At 42.0% G+C, this 21,924-nt stretch overlaps 1 protein-coding gene across 2 annotated transcripts; it reads left to right on the top strand.

The window, feature by feature from the left end:
* The first annotated feature begins 661 nt into the window (after nucleotides 1-661).
* Nucleotides 662-21,560, top strand: ESRP1 (epithelial splicing regulatory protein 1). Of its 2 annotated transcripts, none has more exons than XM_061448083.1 (13): nucleotides 662-842; nucleotides 1,046-1,174; nucleotides 2,039-2,152; nucleotides 4,436-4,550; nucleotides 11,443-11,541; nucleotides 11,645-11,699; nucleotides 13,450-13,560; nucleotides 13,648-13,780; nucleotides 13,862-13,904; nucleotides 14,991-15,292; nucleotides 16,812-17,030; nucleotides 18,923-19,109; nucleotides 20,931-21,560. In XM_061448083.1, the coding sequence occupies exons 1-13, from the start codon at nucleotides 711-713 to the stop codon at nucleotides 21,101-21,103; spliced, it is 1,812 nt and encodes a 603-aa protein (XP_061304067.1). In that variant the 5' UTR covers nucleotides 662-710; the 3' UTR covers nucleotides 21,104-21,560. The 2 variants fall into 2 exon arrangements, with proteins under 2 accessions (XP_061304067.1, XP_061304066.1); XM_061448082.1 differs by having other exon boundaries at nucleotides 18,923-19,121.
* Nucleotides 21,561-21,924: the final 364 nt, after the last annotated feature.

The raw sequence follows: 21,924 nt of genomic DNA, 5'->3' as shown, positions 1-21,924 counted from the left end.
AGCACCAGTTCCTCCCGGCGGCCCTCGACGGCCGCGCTCGCCTCCCCTCCCTTTCCGTCCAGGCTGACGGAGCTGCGGGCGAACCTGCTCTGCCCTCCCACGACATGTCCCGACAAGAGCGGGCGCCCGCGCCCGCGCCCGCTCCGCCGCCCCGTCGGTGAGGAGTGGCACCTTCCCGGGCAGAGCGCCCCGACGGCGGGAGGCACAGCCGGGCAGGCTCCGGGCCGCTGTCGGTAGCTCCCGCGGCGGCTGCGGACGGCACGTCCACAGTCCCGGCACCGCTCCGGGCGCCCCGCCCGCAATCACGGCGCCCCACTCCGCCAACCGCCCCGCCGCGCTTGCCACGTCCCTTCTCGGCGGGGCCAATGGGCGGGCGGCGCCAGGTGTGTGCTACCTGCACCACGTGGGGCGGGGGCTGGGCAGGTAGGGCCGCGGCCCCGCGCTGAAAAGCCCGCAGCCATTGCGTGCTTCCCATCGGTGCAGCCGGCGTGGGAGCGGCCGCCGCCCGCCCCGGGACAGCGAGGGGGGAGAGCGGCAGTGTGCACCTCCCTCGCCGGCACCTGGGCAGCGAACCTGCCTTTCGCTTGGAAGGGCCTCGGGCAAGGAAAGTTTCTGGCCTCTTCCCTCCTCTTCCCCCCCCCCCCCCCCCTTTTCGTTTTCTCTCCCCACCTTTCCCCGTTTCCCCCTTTTTTATTCTTCCCGGTGGCACCATGACGGCATCTCCCGACTACTTGGTGATCCTCTTTGTGACCACGTCTGGAAACAACGGGTCAAGGCTGGGCTCGGATGAGAGAGAGCTGCTCCAGCTCCTGTGGAAGGTGGTCGACCTGAGGAGTAAGGAGGTATTTTCCCGCGAGGGAGAGCACCCCGACCTGCTGCTCCCCTTGGCCCTGCTGTGCTGGGTACAGGCGGGACAGCCCCAGCACTGGGCTGGCAGTGAGTCCCCCAGGCTGGAGCAGGCCCTGGTGGAGGGAAGGGGCCGGTGCTGCAGGTGGGGACCTTCAGGCTGGGGAGCTGACTCACCCACTCTCTGCTTTTTCTGAAGCTGGGGCACCTGCATGATGTGCTGGTCCGGCCTGACCACCTGGAGCTGACAGCTGAGTGCCAGGAGATCACCCAAGTGGATGTGGAGAGCCTGACACTGGCTCCACCGCTGGAGCAGGCTTTGAGACAGGTGACACCCCATAACTGGTTGCTGGGTGCTGGTCTTCCTTGGGGGCTTTCTGGTGCGGTAGAGGCAGTGTTACCCGTTTATCGTTTCCGCCATCACAGTTATTGGGGCAGCGCTGTCTGGCACAGAGGCACCACAGACATGCATGTGACAGGCAACCTGGTCTATGGTGGGTTTTGTGGGGATTTCCCCCTTGTGTTTTGCTCATTCACTTTGGGAGGGACTGAACACCAAGAGAGGAAGGTCAGGTATCTCTCTACCCTGGTCTCCTGCCAGGCTGGACCCTTGAGCCTCAGCTGAGGATGAGCCCCAATTGGTGTTTAAAGAGGCCAAGTTTAGGTGCGTCTGAAAAGGTTGGGTGATGGCAGGCCTTGCTTCTGCTTGTGGTGGCTCATCAGTCTGGGAAAGGAAACAATATTAAAGCCTCTATGTAAGTAGAAAAATGTGCATGATTTTCATTGAGGAAAGGACAGAAACCCCATCTCCTTTTCAACATGCTTGAGTGCCCTGTCTGAAAGGCTTCTCTGCCATGGTGTTCCCATAGTTCTCTGCAGCTGGCTTTATGTCTCCTTGCAGTGCTCTTGCAAATGCTTCTGGAAAAGAATTGAGGGGCTTCCTGTAATGTAGACATGCCTCATTAGAAGTGGGGAATAGGGTCCATTTCCTTGTGAAAATAATATAATTAAAGTTATTATGTGTTTAGATAGTAAGAAACAAATCTACAGAAGTGACAGGCTAGGTTTGTACAAAAAGGAATTCTAGCACTATGTTCCTGCTGCCCTGGAATAATATGTCAACAGCAGATGACGCTGCCTGGCACAGCCACTCTTGTCTTTTACATGTGTCTTTTGTTGTTCCTGCTTTCAGTTTAATCAATCTGTGAGCAATGAATTGAACATTGGTGTAGGTACTTCGTTCTGTTTCTGTACTGATGGGCAGCTGCACATTAGGCAAGTTCTGCATCCTGAAGCTTCCAAGAAGGTATGTAGTTGTAGTTTCAGTTTGACTTTTAGCGTGCTTTATATGATTTCTTGCAAAATTGAGCAATTTCCCTTTAGTATGAGAGTGCCTCCACACAACTGTTGTGCAAACATTGTTTGTGTGTTAATATGCTTACTGAACTAAAGAGCTTGTCCATGGGAAAGGCACAGACAATGCCTTCTGCTTATGTGTTTGAGAAAGGAACAATGCATTGACAGAGTACTTGTAGCTACAATGGGTTAATAAATGGGATGTGGAAGCATTGCCAAATAGCTAACTACTTGAATCATAAATTGTCTTTTGATATGTTACATTCACCTTTAGCTTCAGCAACTTTCAATCTTTATGTAGTCAGTTGAAGCTCTGAGGGTGGTGCTCATATTTGTAAGGAGCTGAACAGTAGTTTGAGGCAGGCTATGAGTGATGACTAGTCCCATATTCTAGAGTTTTCTATGCCCTCAGACTTGCCAAATTGCTAACAGTATTATGAGGTCCTGCCCACTTTTCATTAGTGATAGGGTTGCTGCAATATGCTCAGTCTCTAGTCCTGAAATAACTGCTTCAATCATTTTGTGGTTTGCTATAGACATGCATTACTTTGTTACTGAGCTGTTCTGCTCCTTTCATTGCAGCTGACCTCTGTGCCCATCAATTTGTTGCTTCACCTTTGAAGGGGCACTGCTGCAAGTTTGTGTTGTTACAGAACTGATATTGGATGAGCTTGGCTTTAATACTTACTGGTGCTCTAAGTATTTGTATCTTTGGTTAAGAAGAGAAACAGTGATCATGATTCATAATGAATAGCAGGTCCTTAGATATGTAACTTGTCCTGGAGTATAATGTGATAAAATGTAAAAATGGGCTTTTAACAGACTTTCTTCTCACTTGCAATGGTTATGTGGTTTATACAGTTAACCCTTTATGTGCATAACTTAACTGCAGGCAAAGAAGGGACAGCTCCTATGATTATTTAAATTTGTCTGATGTCAGGGGTAAGCATCCTTTTTCTGTATCATCACAGGGTCACTGATAGGAATCAAATCATCAAAATGTTCCGTTGCAGTTTTGTTAAGAATTATTCATTTGAAAGCTGCTCTCTGCTGCCTACAGGTTAAGTAAACCAGGTGCTTATGAGACCCGTGATAGTGCTTTGGTGAATCCTAAAGATGGGGTAGCAGGGTCACTGAAATTCAGATAGGCAAAAATAAATCACTGGACTTCTTGGATTGTATTTCTCTTTTAAGATTGCTAGTCTGAAGCAATCTAGCAGCTCATGGAATTCAGAGAACAAATTGGCATCAACTGCTCCAATTGAATCGGTGAAGTACAGAACTTGGTCACTTCTTGAGGAAGAAGAATAGCCATGCTAAAACCAGGGCAGGAAGTCTTGGCAAGCACACCTCCATTTTCATAAGTTTGTCTTTAAAGAGTATTGTTTGCCTAATGCATCTGTCCATATGCTAACATGTTCTTAAAGCAGAACTTGTTTCAGACTTATTTCTTTGAGCTCCTTAAATGTGCTTTCACATATCTTGTCATTCTGTTAGAATGCCGAGATGCTAAGTAGTTGTTAAATCACAGAAAGCCCCTGCTTTTGGTCTAGAAAGATATTGCAGGCAACAAACAGCCAAGTGGAATACAAAATGTTGTGCCTGTAGAGAAGCTCTGGCTTCATATGCTGCAATTAAAGCAGTTACCATGCCTAGACTGACAACCTCTGTGCCATATCAAACCCTCATCTGCACACAGTTGGCTTTTATCCTAGTTTTAGTTGGGGTTTTTATGTGTTGTTTTGGGGGGTTTTGTTTTTAGTTTTGGTTTAAGGAATAAGTATTTGAAGTGTGACTATTCTTTGAAAACTCAGACTTGTCTATAAACCAAAACATCTTCTGCTAGTCTTGCAAAATTTACTTGGCTCTATAAACTGAACTGCATGCCCTCTGGCTTTTTACAGTTAAAATTGAATCAAGAATTGATAAATTTTGCAATGGCAGGCATTTGCTCTCCTATGTATATATTGGTTTTAAAGCACTAATAATAATAGCAAGCGTTTCTCTGGCAGTGAAAAAGCACATTTCTCTTTTTAAACCACATAGAGAAAGCTGCTTAAGCAAAAAAAGTTCATAAACATACTTAGGAGGCTAAGAAGAGCTATATGAGTTTCTCTGTAGCAAAGATTGTGTTTCATGCCCATATAAGCAACTTGTTATAAAGTTTTAGTATCTAAAGACAAAGTAGATCAAGTTTACCCAGGTTGACAGCAGTAACTTTGTCCTTTTACAGAATATCTTGCTGCCTGAATGCTTCTACTCCTTTTTTGACTTGCGTAAGGAGTTCAAGAAGTGTTGCCCTGGCTCACCTGATGTTAGCAAACTGGATGTTGCAGCCATGATAGAATGTATCCTTTTAACAGTGATAGTGTCTACTGCTCTTACAGCTTTGCCTGGATTTTAGGACTGAGATGGGTGAGTAATGCCTGCCACACATGTTCAAGAGTGGTATAACTTTAATGAGTGACTCTGAGCTGTACTGAGCTTTCTCATAAAGATAAAAACATATGAGAATGCATGGGAGGGAAATCCTGTATTCTTGATTTCTGTATGTTTTCTTTACTATGTTCATAGTTTTTTCTCTAAACTTCGCAGTTTAGTGCATCTGGCATGTTGTTCATATGGCCAATATGAATCCTAATTTAAGTTGTGAGGTTGATAGTCACATCAGTTAGGTTGTTGGTTGTTTTTTTGGTTTTGTTTTTTTTTAGTAAGAATGTCTTAATTTTTAGGAAGGGGACCAGTTATTCTTGTTGTGAACCTCTTTGATTCAGGAGTGAACCTAAAGCAGGGAATGTGATTGGCACATTATCTATGGCACATTATGTAGATGTGGATTTTCTTGGTGCTTAACCATAAGGTTGAATACTGGAGGCTGTCTGCTCTGCTTTGCCTTCTGCAAATTAAGATTAATCTCCCCTAGTGAAGGGGTAGAAATCACTTTTTCCCCTACTTTGAAGCAAAGCAATACAGTTAGTGTAGGAGTGTGAATTTTTATGTAAAAAAGCAAAATAAATGCTTGTGTTGCATAATCTAGAAGCTGGATGATGGAGGCTTTTTAAAGTTTTGGTCAAAAACTTACTACATTGTTCAGGGAGGCTTTGATATGGAGCTGGAGAAGTCTATTAAAGACAATGAGCTACTTCAGCTGTTTTGGAGAGATGCCTTTGCTTTCTGTGTTTATGTCTTGGTACTGTGGAACTAGTAATACAACTGTAGCCACCTGAAGCATTGCTAGTTGGCTAAGGCACAGTGCCAGGCTGTGTATTCCCTGCCTGCTGAGAGGGGGCAGACCACCTTATGTTACCTGACTGTCAAGAAGCCCCTGAAGAGTCAGTACGATCTAAGGGTGGGTTTGGCAGCTGCCAACAGTATTTCCTCAATGTTGCTTGAGGCTTGATCAGTTTATGTGAGCATGTTCAACTTGAGTGTGAATTCTGTGTCCGATATGCTTCTTAAGGTATATAAACCTAAATTGCTCTATTCTGGTTTTATCTTATTCTTTGTGGTTTGATTTGTTGTGTAACTGCTGATTTGTAACTGATGGTCTCATCTGTAAACTTGTCATGTTTCTGTAACATAGCTGAAAGTAACTGTGCCTATATCGCTTGAGAGTGTTGGGTTGGAGGATGCAGAGACCAAACAGGTAAAATAACTTTTTATTTCCTTTTATTGACAAATATGATAATTTTATTTCTCCTCACCTTGCTGAAATCTGCCGACTTCATCTACTTGCTGTCAGAAGTGGTAGAATTTAATTGCACTTGGAGAGTCTGGACATGCATGTAGTGCTTGGGATTAAAAAAATAATTGCTGAAGCAGGTGCTAAGTGCAAAGACTAGCTCAAACAGTTTTGTGCAGAGGTTTGTTTTTTTTCATAAGCTGCTTTCTTCCCAAGACAGTTATGTAGCAAAGAGAATGTCTAAATGAAAAGTAACTTGGATTTGAAGCAGATATGCTGGGGTGAGGACACAAAAACAAATGGAGTAGGTTGGAATGAAGTTGCAGATTCATGTGTAGAATATGACAAAGCTCTTCTATTCTTGTAGAAGGTGCATATTTTCCACCCCATAGCTAAAGGGACTGCATGAAGGAAGTTTTCCATGATTTGTGCCACACAAACTATACTGGTCCAGGTTTGTTGGTTTTCTTAGTGGGTATAGAAGGTTTTTGTCTATGGGTAGTGTACTGACTGGAGATGCAGAAGACTTGCATTTAGAGACTGGTAGAAGTGGAATGGTCCTGGGCACATCCATTCGTGTACTTGCAACAGCTCCATTTACCTGAAAATAAGATGGTTGTAATCAGTGAACAGAAGCTTGTGTGATGTGAAAGTTAGGAGAAAGCTGGGTATTGCTGTACAGTCATTTAAGTTATTAGGAGTAGTCAAAAATCTTTTCTTTTGATGGGTATCATTTGATTAAACAGATTACAAACAAATGGAGAATGTGCTCCCAACAGTAGGGTCAATAATTGCTGTCCGTGCAGTCATTCAGGGTGTATAATCCAGTGTATAACACTGCATAGTTGTTGCTTGGTTATGTATTTCTTGTGGACAAGGCAAGCACAGTCTTGAAAAATAGCATAGAGATCTTAAACCAACTAATCAGCTGGGTTATTCTTCCTTTACAAGATTCTTTTTGGAACTTACTGTTTCAGTGAACTACTTGAAATTCTGTACAGCAAGGAAACTATTCCAAATCCAAGAGCTTAGGTGAAAGCTTTACATCACCCCTCCCCAAGAAACTATACATTTCTTGAGCAAACACCCACTGATTTATTTTAATTAAAGGTAAGGAAATGTTTAAAATGCCATGGAATATGAGGGACTGAGGAAGAACTGATGCTAGTTGTAACTTATCTCCGAGTGCTACTGCTACCTACCTAACTTAGTCTTGAAACAGGTTTTAGGGTAGGAGTCAGTCTTCTGGCAGACTTAGTGTTGTGCAAGAGTAGCAACAGCAGAACAATTACAGGAAGTTTAAAGTAACAAAAAAACGGAGAGAAGCGATCACATTCCTGCAGAGAGGAACTCAGGGCCATGGAAATCTTCTCCCCCCACCATGTGTAAGTATACAGAAGGAGCAGGGTTGTTCTTGCACCCTCTGTACCTCCCATACTTGCTGCACTTCTTGATTTGCAAAGCTTGCTGAGCCAGTTTTCACCCTGTGAGTGCCTTCAGGGTGGAGTGAACAAAGCTTGCATGACTATTCATATTAGATCTGCTGAAGACTCATCCTTTGCCTCAAGATTGGGTGTGCAGAAGCTATTAAATGGCAAATACCTCATGCTTCCTCCAGTAGGTGGTTTGCTCCACTTGCTTCTGAACTGTATTTCTGAGGATAACTCTTTACTAGGAACATCTGCTGGCTGCTGTCAGTAGAAATACAGGCATACTTCAGACCAGCCTGCTTAATGTGCTGAATACAATCTGGATACTGCAACACTGAAAATTGGTTTTGTTGGCTTTTTTGACTTTTTTTGGTTTGGCTTGGTTTGTGTGGTCTTTTGTGGGTTGTTGGTTTTTTTTTGCTTTTTTTTTTTGTTTTTAACTTGGCCGCCCTGAAAACAGTGATGTGGAGCAGTTATAACCAATGTATATAAGTGGCAGTAAAAATCCTGCTACTGGGTATTACATGAGAATCTTGCATATTGCTATTAGTATTTCCTGTACCCAGGAACTGAGTAATATCAGATTACATTTATGCAAACTTCATTTTAAAAGATGTAATCTTCTAGCTGAAGAGACTTAAAAACAGAACAAAGGGGGAAGAGGATCAGTGCAGAACACAATTGCAAGACTAGTTCATGTTGTGTCATCTCAAAGCTAAATTAGTTGTTCAGTATTTCTTTTGGCATAGTTAAAGGAGTTTCTCAACTGAGAAATGGAAGAGAAAGTGGGAGGGAAGAAGTTAAGGGAGGCACTGGCAGTGGGTGAAGCTGTGGTGATGAATCGAAGGAAATAACATTAGAAATTTCTTCCATATTATATAGGCCACCTTGATGTAGAATATTTCTCCCTGTCCCCTTTACTAACTTGCTGAATGCTGCAGGAGGTGGTGGTGCTGCTATGCAGTTAAGAAGCTGTTCCTTGTTTCCCATCCTGCCTTGTTGTTTGGGAGTGTCTTTTGCCCATTGCTTCATTTAGATTATATGTGTGCATGCTATTGCATATAGTAGCTTTAGACAGCCAAGTCTGTTTTCCAGCACTTCATATGTGAACTTGGATTTAGCTACTTTCCAATTGATCAGGGGAGGCAACTTTTAAACATCACTATGTGTGCCTGCACACACATACAACACACACATACGCGTGGTCTCTTATCCCTTCACAGAGCAAGAGGTGGGTTTTATAAAGGCTATTCTAACAACAGCTTTTCCCCAAGTGCCCATAATTTCTAGTGTCTCTGACCATGGGTGTCTGTTAGACTTCAGGTTTTTGCTGGGTTAGTGTTACTGTTAGCATGCTCCTCACATGTGCAGAAAGCTATCAGTTTCTTCTCCAGTCTTGCCTAGAAGCCTTGCTCCTAGCTAATCAGAGGCAAAGGTGTGAGCAATTTTCATTCCTGCTAATGTTCATGATGTTGTTACTCCCCTTCGATTGTGTTTATATTAATCTAGAGTTCCTTGGCACAACTGACTGTCTGAACACCTGGTACAGACTTCTGTTGGCACTAGGTGAGTTTTAGGAACTAGATCTCCTGTTGATTGATATTTTAAGTTAAAATACTTTCTGATGAAAATGGATGTGGGGTGAGGGAGTTTGTTTTCTTTGTGTGATATCCTTGCTTCAAATTCCTAGTGCCTTCACACTGCTGTGTTTTCTCTTGGGCAGCTGATCACTTGTAGGGATCTTTGGCTCAGCAAAAAGGAAACACTAAAATGCCTTGAGTTTTGACAGCGCTGTCTAACAGCCAAGTGCATGTATGTGTACATTCATGCATGTCCTCAGCTGTAACAGCTATTGAAACTCCTGCCCAATTTCTTGACTTTGACAAAGATGACAATTCAAAAATCTTCATAAAAATTGGTCAGGCAAGATCAGGGTTTCAATACCTGTGCTTTCAGCAGCTTCTGGTTCCATGGATGTGCAGCAGAGACTGAGCAAGCACAGAGCCGTTAGATTCTGTAGGGGAAAGGGTGTCAGGAAAAGAAGCACTCCTCAGCTCCAATACACTGTGCCCAGAAACATCTATGTGGTACTGATTAGGCACCCTCTCTATGAGGGAGTCTGATTAGTTTTCAACCCCTATTCCCCAGGGGACAGGGGAGGTATGAGCTTGAGTATATACTCTTTAGGAAGAGATACTGCAATGAAGCTGTTTTGAATGGGTTTTTTTTGTTGCCACAAATACTGATAGTCTCAAACTGTGCTTTGGGGTTGCTGCATGTGGTGCAGGATTTTTAGCTTGTTTTTTTTTAAGAAAACAATTTAATATTCACTACTTTACTCCAAAGAAAGTATGTGGAGGGAGGGTAATGGCTATGGCTAGGAAACTGTCTTGAGTCATGCAGCTGGAGGGGACTGGTCACTAGTTTGTTTTCTGCCTTTTTGTTGGGTTTTTAGTTTTGTTTTTAACTATGATGCTTCATTTAAACTGCCAAGGTTCTTGTAAGACTAAGCACCATCCTCTCGCCTTACAGACTCCAATGTCCACTTAAAACCAACAAAGCTTCAAAGTGTATTGCGTTGGCACAGCAGCTTTCCTTTCCTTGCTGTGGAAGAGTTAAACTTCATAAACAACTTAATATTTTGTAGGAGTGACTTGCAGTTAACCCACAAATAATAGGGAAGATTTTATTTCACAATGAGACTTGTGCTGCCCCCCCCCCCATCCCCTGAAGAGATGATACAGCAAAGCTGGTATGTGGTGTCTGTTTCTGACACCTTCCATTCCCTGTCCTTCAAGTAGGCATCTGCCAACTCAAAATCAGCTCAGCTCTAGGTGGAAAAAAGCAGGCTTTCTTTAAGAGAAATCTTATTATCCTGGACTGAGAGACAGCTTTTGAGCACCACAATGCAGACTTGAGCATTTGCACTGTATCCAATGTAGGTTTTTTTTGAAGGTGTGGGCAAATAATTGGTGCATTTGACTATTTTGAATGTCTTGCATTACTGTACTGCCATGCCAGGATAGGTCTTGTTTAAGAAACTTTCACTTTTGCTCTGAAGTCATGATGTAAAGTAATGAAAGGAGTCAAAAAAACCCAAGTAATTTTCCAAGACTGTTTTGTATTTCATTACTTGTTCTGTTCTTGGGCTGTTTTGGTTTTTTTTTTTTTCCTGGGATTTTTAGCTAGTTTCTATTTTGTTGTCTTGGGTTCTTTAACCCTACACTCATCAAAGGAGATGTGAGTGAATAAAACCCTCTTAAAAACTTCATTTATAAATGATGGAGCAGAGTTGTGAGTAGTCTTGCAGTCCGGTAGCCTGATGTTAGAGAGGGGCAAGTGTGACAGGAGAAAAACTGTTTACACTTGTGTGAAAGGAAGTGGTATGTGCAACTTGCATCAGACTCCCTTTATGAACATGGGGTTTTATCGAGTCGTTCTACAGCCTCTTTCCAGGACAGAACACTTCCTGCTCTCTATTGGCAGGGAGCTTATCCTTGCTATCATCTTCCAGAATCCTTCAGATCAAAGAACGTATGTGTTGTGGGACTCTGTTTTGTCTCTTGATCATTTACAATGGCATAGACTTATCACATTCTCAAAATGCTTCTGTCTAACAGCACTAAACTTGGGTTGTATCTTCTAATGGGCAAGGTTTAGACCAAGTGCCATTTGTGAATTTGGTCAAAGAACTAAGATATTTATTCTGTTTTGGGATTTGCTTTTTCATAAAGCATGTAGCATATTCTGTTTCTGGAGCTCTTAGTTGATGGTTTGCTTCTCCTTCTTCAAATTAGAGGTTAAAAATCTTAATTGAAGAGGAGAGTACTCAAATATTTTCTGGATGCAAAACTATCTGTCAAACATACATAATTCAAAATATACTAACTATATATGTCCTTATGGGGTCTCATGTCCCTAGACACTTTCTGGAGTGACCTCACACTCCCACAGGTGACAGTAGCTAGAGGCCAAGACAGAACAGCTACTGTATCCCAGCAGGGAAATGGATTAAAGATTTCCCCTGAGAAGTGACTTACCATCAAGGGTAACATGAAAGCTTGTTGCTCTAACAGGAAGCCAATTACAAATCTCTCTGGTGATGATTGACTTAACTCCAGCATAAAGATTTAAATCTTGACAAGAACAGTCCAGCGTTTCCCTATGGAGCCTCTCAAGTTGAAGATATGGGGAATATTATTTTAACACTAATATCTGAACCATACAGTAAGTAATTGTTGTGAACAAGTTTTTTTTTCTTGCTTGTTTGGTTTTACTGCCTGTCCTGTATGCTGAAGAAAAAGAAAATAACTTGTGCTGTATTTCATAGACCACAGATTTTCAGATCCAGAAAGAGTAAACTACAAGTTTGAAAGTGGGCCATGGTAAGTGCTTTCTCCCTCTTCTTGCTGTGTGCACATAACCTATCAGTCTTGCAAATAACTGTTACCATTGTTTTATTTATCTTGCCACTGCTGTGGGAATCCATTAGGTGCTTTAAGTGGGAAAAGGAACAGATAACCTATGATGAGATGCAAGCCAGTTTTCTTGTGACACTTCGATGTTGCCTGTTAACTGCTGGTCGTTCTGGGTCCTGCTAGTAAATGCTTATAATGGGTGTTAAGTGTGCTGTTAACAGAGAAGTAAGCATTTTTGCAGAGTAACCCTGTTGGTACCAACTCTAAGATTCTTCCTGCAATTTATGTCACAGTTATTGAATATGCATCATGCTTTTTTTTTAATAGGGAACAAATATTTCCATAAGGATACTGTACTACCAGTAAATTGTTTAAGCTATGATTGTCTTCTTCCTGAATAGATTTTAAACCTAAAGTGTTAAGTACTTTTGATTACTGTTTTGGTGGCTTTTTTTTTTGGGGGGGGGGGGGGGGGGGTGTTTTGTTTTTCTGTAATTATACTTTTATGTGTGATTACAGATTTTTCTCAATGGTTTGCTGGATACTCCCTTGATGGTATTACTTGTACACCTGTCTTGCATGAATACTTACTTCCCTTTTCCAGATTAAGAAATTTATCATAATGGTAGATGATGCTGGTGCATCCAAGCAAAAAAAAGCAAGAAAAGAATACAACAATGTTGACAGAATGTATCCAGTAAGATTAGCTCAGGGTTTGTTTTACCATGGCCATAAGCTTTTCCCCTTTCAATAACAAAATCCTGGGGTGAGGTGGAAGATTCGCATTTTATTTTTGCTGGTGAGAAGTTCAGAATTAGGAGGTGAGAGGGAACAGCTTGAGACAGACACCTATAGAAAGGCTATCCAAGATATTAAAGAGAAACATGACCCTCCTGTAACAAGGTGTACCACAGCCTTTTTGTGCAAAAAAAAAAAAAATCCTCTGCTGCTGAACAAGACTTGATCTGCTTAATCAATCATATAGTCTCTTCTGTGCAAAAACATGTCCTCATAATAGCCAGAAAGGCAGCCTTGGGTAGCTGTGAGTATATTGTTATATGTGGCACTTTTAACAAGTAACAGAACAAAAGAAGCTGTGGTAATGACCAATTAAACATGGCTTTCTGTGGCTGAGCTATTCCCATGCTAAGCAGCCAGTGTAGCCTGTAGCTATATTAGTCTCTAGTAGCCAGGTGACTGCTAAACAAGCAATGTTAAGGCTAAACACTTTGGACAGGAGTCCTCTGTGTGCTGAGTATAACCCTGAACAGATTTGGTCTTACACATGATTACAGTACAAAAAATAATCATTTACCTCAGTTGCATCTAACTGATCTGGTTCAATTTCCACCTAGCTGAGATTAGAATAGCAAGTGCTTTATTTTATACCAGTAACACTGTTACAGACAGTGGAGAAGCACAAACCATTGGTATGTCAGGAGTGGGGAATAAATTGTGAACATGACCAAAGAAATGAGAGCTCAAGGAGCAAATGTGGTGAAGCAGGAAAGGGGAGGTGGGAAAGGACCAGACACTTCCTGAGGAGAAACACATGCAGTGGCTTTGGGTGGTGGTGGCACTTAGCCGTTGCTGCCCTGGCAGTGCCATCCAGTATATGTGAAACGGGGACTGAAGCACAGGCGACAAGCAAGGAGAGTGTTGCATGTCAGATACTAAAGGTAAATGTGTCTGTATTACTCCCTCTTTCTGTCTGTAGCAGCAAGATGGAACTTGTGGATGACAATGCTGTTATCCGAGCAAGAGGATTGCCCTGGCAGTCATCTGACCAGGACATAGCAAGATTCTTCAAAGGCCTAAATATTGCCAAGTTAGTAACCAAGAATTTACTTAAGCATTTGTAGTGCTTTGTCTGTGTTGGTCATAGAGTTCTCTCTCTCTTGATTTAAATCTTCAGGGGAGGTGCTGCTGTCTGTCTTAATGCCCAAGGTAGGAGGAATGGGGAGGCTCTCGTGAGGTTCGTAAGTGAAGAGCATAGAGATCTAGCCCTACAAAGGCACAAGCATCACATGGGAAATCGATACATTGAGGTGTGTGACACTGGCTTTGAAATGCTCTTTGTAACAGGAGTTCAAATAGCATGCCAATTATGTTCTCTTTTCTTTCTTTAGGTATACAAGGCAACAGGTGAAGACTTCCTTAAAATTGCAGGAGGTAATTTTTAGTGGGTAGGAATGACAGTGGGCTCCATCAGCATCTGCAGTGTTGGGCTATAAACTGCCCTTATTAGATATGGGTTTTCATTTTCTTTCTTTAAACAAGTAGCTATCTGGTACATTGATTACTATGTACTCTGCTAGCAGCAGTCTAAGGCATTCTGTGATTTATCTGTCCATCTTTCTCTTCTATATTCCTTCCATTTTCAAGCAGCCTATCAAATAAGGATTTGATCAGGCAAGATGATGACCTTGGATGTGAACTTAATTTGGTAGCTCATCTTAACTGAAGGAACCTAAATGTTATTGATTACTAAAAACCGAAGCCAGAATATTTTTGAAAAACAATAACTGTTGTTGCTGTGGAGATTTGCATGTAAAAGCAAATGGATATCACAGTGTAAATAAAAAGGGTGTGCCTGGCACAACCAAACTTTGGAGAATGAGTTGGGTGTAAGTGAAAAGACCCACATTAAGAGGTGAAGCTCTTTAGGAGCTAGCTTTGGTTAGGGTAGTATAATAAAGGATATTATAGGATATATTATAAAGGATAATAAATATTATACATGTAAGAGGTCTTCTAGAGATACTGAAAGTGGAACTAGCCAACTTTGACAGTTCTGTCGGCATAGGATGAAATTCCTGGGCATGTTTTCAACAAGTCCTTCCAACTTTCCCAGCACAGTGGTCTGGGTACTTGGCTACTATATATTATGGTTTCAGAGCATGATAAAGGTATTCCTAAGTTAGAAAGGCAAGGTGCATGATAGCAGAGGTAGTGCTCATGCAAAAGATTCACAGACTGTGCTTTCCTTGAGCTCTGAACTTTAAGTAGCTTTTACTTTCCCCTTGAATAAGGATAAATCTCTTCCAAATGGAGTAACATTGTTAGACTTTAATGGGAAATGTCCTATACAATATTTCTAGTTTATTAAATGGGGGGAGAGGGGTGTTATTTACTTTGGAAGCAAATATTGCTCTACCTGCTGTGTTCTGTCTTTGGGGAGGAGGTAGCTGTGCCAGACTTGATCATGATCTTTTATGATCATATAGACTTAAGTGCTTCTGCATCCTTTTGTTAAAGGTACTTCCAATGAGGTTGCACAGTTCTTGTCAAAAGAAAACCAAGTGATTGTCAGGATGCGAGGTCTTCCTTTCAACGTTACAACAGAAGAAGTGCTGACATTCTTTGGCCAACACTGCCCAGTAACAGGAGGAAAGGAAGGAGTCCTGTTTGTCACATACCCTGATAGCAGGCCAACAGGGGATGCCTTTGTATTGTTTGCTTGTGAGGAATATGCACAAAATGCACTGAAAAAGCATAAGGACTTGCTGGGGAAAAGGTACATTGAACTCTTCAGGAGCACTGCAGCAGAAGTTCAGCAGGTGGGTGTAAATATTGCAAACATTCTTTTCTTGTAATCCAAATTCCTACACTGGCATACAGTAGTGGAAGCAAATGCTACTTGCCATGATTTGAAAGCTTTCTTTTCCTTCTCTCATCTTGACTCTTGCTGGAAGAAGCACTGTCTGAATTTCCATGAGGTTTTGCTCCTCCTAAATGTAAGATTTCATGTCATGTGGATGTTCTCAATCATATATGCGTGTGCATACACTTACACAAGCATACAAACCTTTGGGGTTTTGGCTTTCAATAGCCTTGCAAACAGCAGTTATAGCAGAAAGTTTATGTAGGTCTAGTGCTTTACACTACAGATACTGAATTTAAGTCCAATGCTGTTCTATTCAGGAAGAAAGTTAGCAACAAATCTTGATCTAAAAGACTTATCTTTACTCACTGGCACAGAAAAACAAAACCTTTTGATGTAGCTGTCTTCAGGGCAATGTATCTGAAGTCTTACAAATTGCCTCTAAGGGCAGTTCTTGGCTACCTTCTGCTACCACTGGCGGTCTAGCAGAGGGTGGCAGGACTTTGTGAAACTGGGTCTGAAGAGTGCCTCCTCTTGCATTAACATGGCTTTATGGACCATTAAATTTAGTTATGCTGTCAGGGTAAGGAAGTAGAGCTGAGAGGATTTTCTCTGAAGATTTGCAGAGCTGCAGTTGATGTCACAAACTTGTAAATGTGATTCTAAAAGGTCTCATCTGTAATGCAAATACAGTCAAGCAGTACCCATGTCCTTGTAACCAAGTGATGGTGCAGCTCTGTTCCCCCAAATATGTAGAGATTTCAGTGCCTTGTCTGAAGGGTGACACTTGATGATGAGAATGCATAGCTGCAGCACTTGTCATTGTGTTTTTTTCTCAACTGCTCTCATTTCTTTGCTTAACAAAACCTTGACAACTGTATAAATGTGCATGAACTTTAATCTTGCTCAGAGTCAAAGGCTAGTGACTATTTAGTGAACTCTTGACCAGGCCAGGCTTTTATTGTTAAAATAGTAAGAAAAAATGTCAAAGCGTGACTGTGACTCAGTACTACCACCTAAATTACTTGATGGACTATTGCATCTCAAGGCAGGGCTGTTTAGTAGTGATACAGCTTCTAGATCCCAGACTCTCCTAAAGTTTTGTTGAGGAGTTACTCTGGGTAGAAGTGTCACCATGACCATACATAGTAGAATTACTTTTTTTGCTATTTTCCTAATAAAAATGCTGTAGAAAGACAGGTTTCATGTTCTAAGAAGTTTTCTGAGAGTTGCACAACATTTTGAGTAAATTTTTCAAAGCAAAATTATGTTTTTTAAGAAAAAAAAGCCTAAATATTTACTTTAAATATTGGATTCTAAGCACTGCTTTTGTTGTTTAAGCCCAGAATCTAGCTCACTTTTTTCCTTGAAATACTGCCCAAATTGAAAACGGATGGCATTGGTGTTATATTCAGTTCCTCTGAGTTGAAAGATAAGTAATCTTTCTGTAACCTCCGTTTTTCTTGTTTGCACAGGTGCTGAACAGGTACTCTTCCACGCCTCTCATTCCTCTCCCAACACCTCCTATTCTTCCAGTATTACCTCAACAATTTGTGCCTCCCACTAATGTCAGAGACTGCATACGTTTGCGTGGTCTTCCCTATGCTGCTACTATAAGGGACATCCTGGAGTTCTTGGGAGAGTTTTCTACAGATATTAGGACCCATGGAGTTCATATGGTACTAAATCACCAGGTAGGCACCAAGTTTCTAGCCATTTTATGCCAATTACTCTGTGTGTATGAACAGAGTCCTTCTGATGGTTACAATAGAGAAGCACCTTTCGGATTGACACTAGTGGCCTTAATTGGCATCTAGCTCTCCTCTGAAAGTACTGGCAATAGATATGTTGGCTTATTTGAACCCTGCTGTGCCAGCTGTTGCATTTGCTCTAGAGCAGTTTCTGTTACTGAGACCCATGTGCTTAAAGCTAAGCCACAGTCCTGGAGGGATTTGTGCTCCCAGAGCAGCAGCTGTGATCCTGCACTGCAGGAGGCTGGAACTGAAGAGTCCTGCTCAACAACATGCCTAATTCTTGTACTAGGCAAGAAGTATCTTCAAAACAAGTGTGGACAGGGTTAGCTCTCAAAGGAGGGGTTTGCACCTACCTTGCTGAACAATATGCTTTGGGTACATTTGAGGACAACTGTGACTGTGGCCTTTTTTAGACAGGATTTCCTATGGCATAAGTCAATATGAAACCTTGGGTTTCCTGAACTGTGTGCTTGCTTTCTTTAAACAGTTGCAGCTATGCGCCAAGATTAACAGCTCATTGATGCCTGTAAACAGTCACATCTTTGCCATTGTTTTCTGGAAGTAGCTCCTACCAAAACTTTTTTAGATAAAGGGGATGACAACAATGCACAATCCTCTATTTGCAGTCTTGTGACTTTAGGGGGAGGAGGCTGCAGCTCCCTTAACTCTGAAGATGCCCTGAGTGGTTCCACTGATTACACTGATCATTGTGATGTAAAAGTGGTTCTTCTAAATAGTTTTGGTTGACACTAAGCCTAAAGTGAAACTACAAAATACTTCCTTGTCCTGGAGTAAGGCTTCTGCCCTTTGAGAGTGTGGGGAGGGAGAAGACACTGTAGCTATTCCAGTACCTTGATTTGAAGTGATTCCTGTGTCTGAGGAAGTGATGTAGCCAAGGCTGGAAAATCTGAGGAATGTGCAGGGCTGGGAGAGGCTAAGAAAAGATGCAGATGTTACAGCACAAGTAATGGTTTACAGTAGTATCAGCCCTTGCCAACAGTAAAGAAAGAACCTTGAAGACACTGGTGTATGTATGTAGTCCTGAGGGCTGTCTGCTAACCCTGCCCAAAGCTGTCAGACTTATTTTTCCTCCAGATACTGCTTTTGTCTGATCAGTAGTTTCTTTCTGCATGCTCCCACCATTCCTGGTTTCAACCATATAACCATGAACTGTACAAAGGATGGTGATGAAGTTGTTTTCCTCTCTGAAACTAGAAGAACTGACCTAGAACTTCAGTTAGAGCTAACTCCAGTTTTGGCTACTTCAAGTCAGAAGCTGCATGTTGCTAAAATTACTCCTCCCAGTTGTGTATCCTACTCATCTACAGCTAATGTAAGGGTGTCATTTTGTTGGTTTTCCTCTGCACTCTCATACAAAACCTTAGGCTAGTACCCTTCTAAAGCATCCTAGCCTTAATAAAAATTATTTAATCTTTGACACTTGCCTGTATTTATCCTTGAATCTTAAAAATCCTGGGTAATAAATGTGGATTAAATCTCCCAATTCTGCATACTTATTGAACTGGTAAGAGCAGATCTTGGAGCACCCAAATACCCCTGAACTGCAGTCTCTGCCATAGATGTTCTTATTTTTTTTTAAAGGTAGAAGTAACAACAGTTTTATTGAAACAGCTAAATTGAATACAGTCAAGTTAGCACAAGTGGGAAGAATTTTAGGGAGAAGAGCTTAAACATGCTGATGGGTGTTCATGTAGGCTAATTGATTTGGAAGTGGATGTATTTATGGTTGAAGAGACTTTTTAACAACACAAATTACTGCTATTATGCTACTTCATAGGAGAAACATTTCCTGTTTTCTGGCCTGTCTGTAGGGACGTCCATCGGGAGATGCTTTTATTCAGATGAAATCTGCAGACCGAGCTTTTCTGGCTGCACAGAAGTGTCATAAGAAGACTATGAAGGACAGATATGTTGAAGTCTTTCAATGCTCTACTGAGGAGATGAACTTTGTATTAATGGGGGGCACTTTAAATCGAAATGGCTTGTCCCCACCACCATGTAAGTTACCATGTAAGTTTTGCATGGGTCTTGCCAATCTGCTATGCTGAGTGCGGGTAGGTGTTGGAGCTGCTTTGTTGACTCTGATTCTGGTTCTTTGAAAGGAATGTCAGGTGGGGGCATTAAAATAAGATCTTTTCATCTTGAATCAGCAGCAGCTTGCAACCATTATTTTTCCCTTGGGTTGTGAATTACTATAACTGAAGAACTACTTTAAACTTATTCTTGCTTTTCCAGTGGCAAACTTCCCTTCCCTGAAAACTTGGCCAGGGTGAGCCATGACTCTGAGAAGGAATTCGTAAGCCCTGCCTAGGCTTTAGAACTTAAAAAACTGTTTCCTATTTACACTAATTCATATTTACATTGTTCATCATGGTGAACATGTCAAGTACAAGCCCTTCCCCTTTCACTTCCAAAACTTAGTTTATGAAAACATTGGTAATGTTTCCCTTTGGGAATTAACTATAAATGTTCTGCCTGTTGAACCACTACTGGCTGAACTCTTCCTTTGTTTTTTGCTGTTTGTACGAAATTGTGATTGTCCATGTGGTACACATAACTTTGGCCTCAGAGAACTGCAGAAATCACATTTCATGTGAAACTAAGCTACTCAGAGCTACTAGAATGAACATGGACTTCTAGACAAATGTCTGGGGGAAATGCTTTAAGAGCTTAAGGGCTAATTTACTAAGCATATGTGCCATATAAATCTGAGCCTACGGGAAAAATAATAATTTGCTTCCAAGATCATAAATGGCAAGGTAGCAGGAGCTTTCTCTCTGTCTCCATGCAAATGTGTTACTGTTCTTGGTGGCTTTTTAAGAAGTATCCTCAAACCTAGTCAGAGGTGCCAATAAGGCAGCAAACTTCTTGGGTGTGGTTCCTTTTGAGTCTGAGCAGACCTTCAGCTAATCCTTGGGAGATGGTTTCCAGGTGACCAGCTCTTTTCTTTTAATGCAAGTATCTTTCTGAGCAGGGATCTGCAGTACATAGTACTGTATGTGACAGTTGTTCCAGACAGGTTGGAAGCTTCTCCTGGGATAGGTTCTTGAGCAGAGTCCCAGACTGTGGGAACTCTCAGGTGGCAGTGTTCCCACTTCCAACTACAAATGCAAGGGATGTCTTCCTCAGAGAAGCCCTTTCAGCTCTGTACCTGGCCCATCCCATAATGCAGAGAGGGTCTGACTAGCACTTAAAGGAAAATCTCTATTTTTTGCTATTCAGGGTTATCTGAAGCTTTTATACGTTCACTTTCATGATAACTGTGGGGAGAGAAAGAAGGAAGAAAAGTAGAAGAGTAGCAAAGGAGGTGGGCTAACTCTCAGCAGTGAGAATTCATTTAAGGTCTCATGTCTTGTTGAAAACTCAACGTTAACACTTGAGGCTGCAAAGCCACAACTTTCCTCTCGCTGCTGTTTGTTAATTGAAGACAGAGCTGTTTGGGGAATAGGGAGCGTTGGGATGAAAAGGTGCCCTCTGCTCTGGGGAATGTTAGGTAGATCTTTAGCATAGAAGTTTCCTTCTTACAGTTCTTGATTGGAGACTTCATAAAATCTGAGCCTAGACAAGAAAAAGTGGACTTCTCTTCAGAAAGAGGCTCTATTCACAGAGCAAGAGGTATACTACTTATTTTGTTGGGGGCTGGGCACAACAGTTGTAGTCAAGCTCATGTTGGTAGCTCAGATTTATTTTCTGCGATGAATAAGAGAATGAGAACATTGTGAAGGCTCCCTACATACTGCAGAGTTCTTCAACTGATGAAGACCACATATATGCTTGCATTCAAAAGGTCCTAATTTCTTTTCCATTTATTTCCTTTAGGCCTTTCACCCCCTTCTTACTCCTTTCCGGCTCCCACTGCAGTTGTGCCAACAGAAGCTGCTCTGTATCAGCCATCTATGCTCCTGAACCCACGAACACTCCAGCCCTCCACGGCGTACTACCCTGCTGGGGCTCAGCTCTTCATGAACTACACAGCGTACTACCCCAGGTAAAGCAGAGGAGAAACCAAGCAGGAACAAAGAAGTCTTTTTTGCAGCAAATGCACAAAGCTCACAATAGAACATTGTCTGCCACGCTAAAGGCTTGTGCTACCAAGAGCAGGTTGTTCGGTATCTTGTTCAGGGAAACAATTTCAGGATATCTGGGAATTTCCTAAGTTTTAGAGTATGTCAGGTAGTAATAAATTTTTATTTTTTTTTTTAACAAGTTACACAGTTACATTGGGATTTTTTTGTTGCTGTTTTGGTTTGCTTTCACCTAACATGTCTCTTAAACTTGTTACCTTGCATTGTTGTGCCCTCAGTGGGAGTTGGTGTGTGGATAGGGACACCCTTCCCATGTCCATAAAGAAGACCTTGGCCCTCTTTAGAATGGGTGGATTGGGGTCTGTTCTAACAACTTCTGAAATTCTGCCTCCATTTTTTGTAATAAAGTAACTTTTGACCTTTATGGTCGAAACTTTATTATTTATGGAAGTACTGTATTGACATGTATATGTAGTGAATTCATATGTAAAGCATATAGAGGTATGCATTGTTCCTGACCTCAGAAACACTTCTCATGAAGGGCTTTTAGTTCTTCTGGATGTGTTAGCTATCTTCTACATAACAAACACTCCCGATACCATTTGCTCTCTGCAGTCATGAGGCCTTGGGAAGAGCAATGCTCCCTGCAAGCCATAAACCGCTCCATCTGTCAGGAAAACCTGCTCAGCTCTTCTAATAGATTCTGACCAGTGCCTTTTGTCTCTGGAGAAGGGCCCAAAAAGCTACTTGTGAAGTTGTTGAGCAATATGGACTCTCTAGTACCTGTA

The sequence above is a fragment of the Pezoporus flaviventris genome, unplaced genomic scaffold, assembly GCF_033815535.1.
Source record: "Pezoporus flaviventris isolate CSIRO_AGI_PZ_B2104156 unplaced genomic scaffold, CSIRO_AGI_Pfla_v1 ptg000007l, whole genome shotgun sequence".
NCBI classification, from domain to species: Eukaryota; Metazoa; Chordata; class Aves; order Psittaciformes; family Psittacidae; genus Pezoporus; species Pezoporus flaviventris.
Note: the sequence above shows the minus strand (reverse complement) of the source record. Positions and strands in the feature narration are given on the sequence as shown.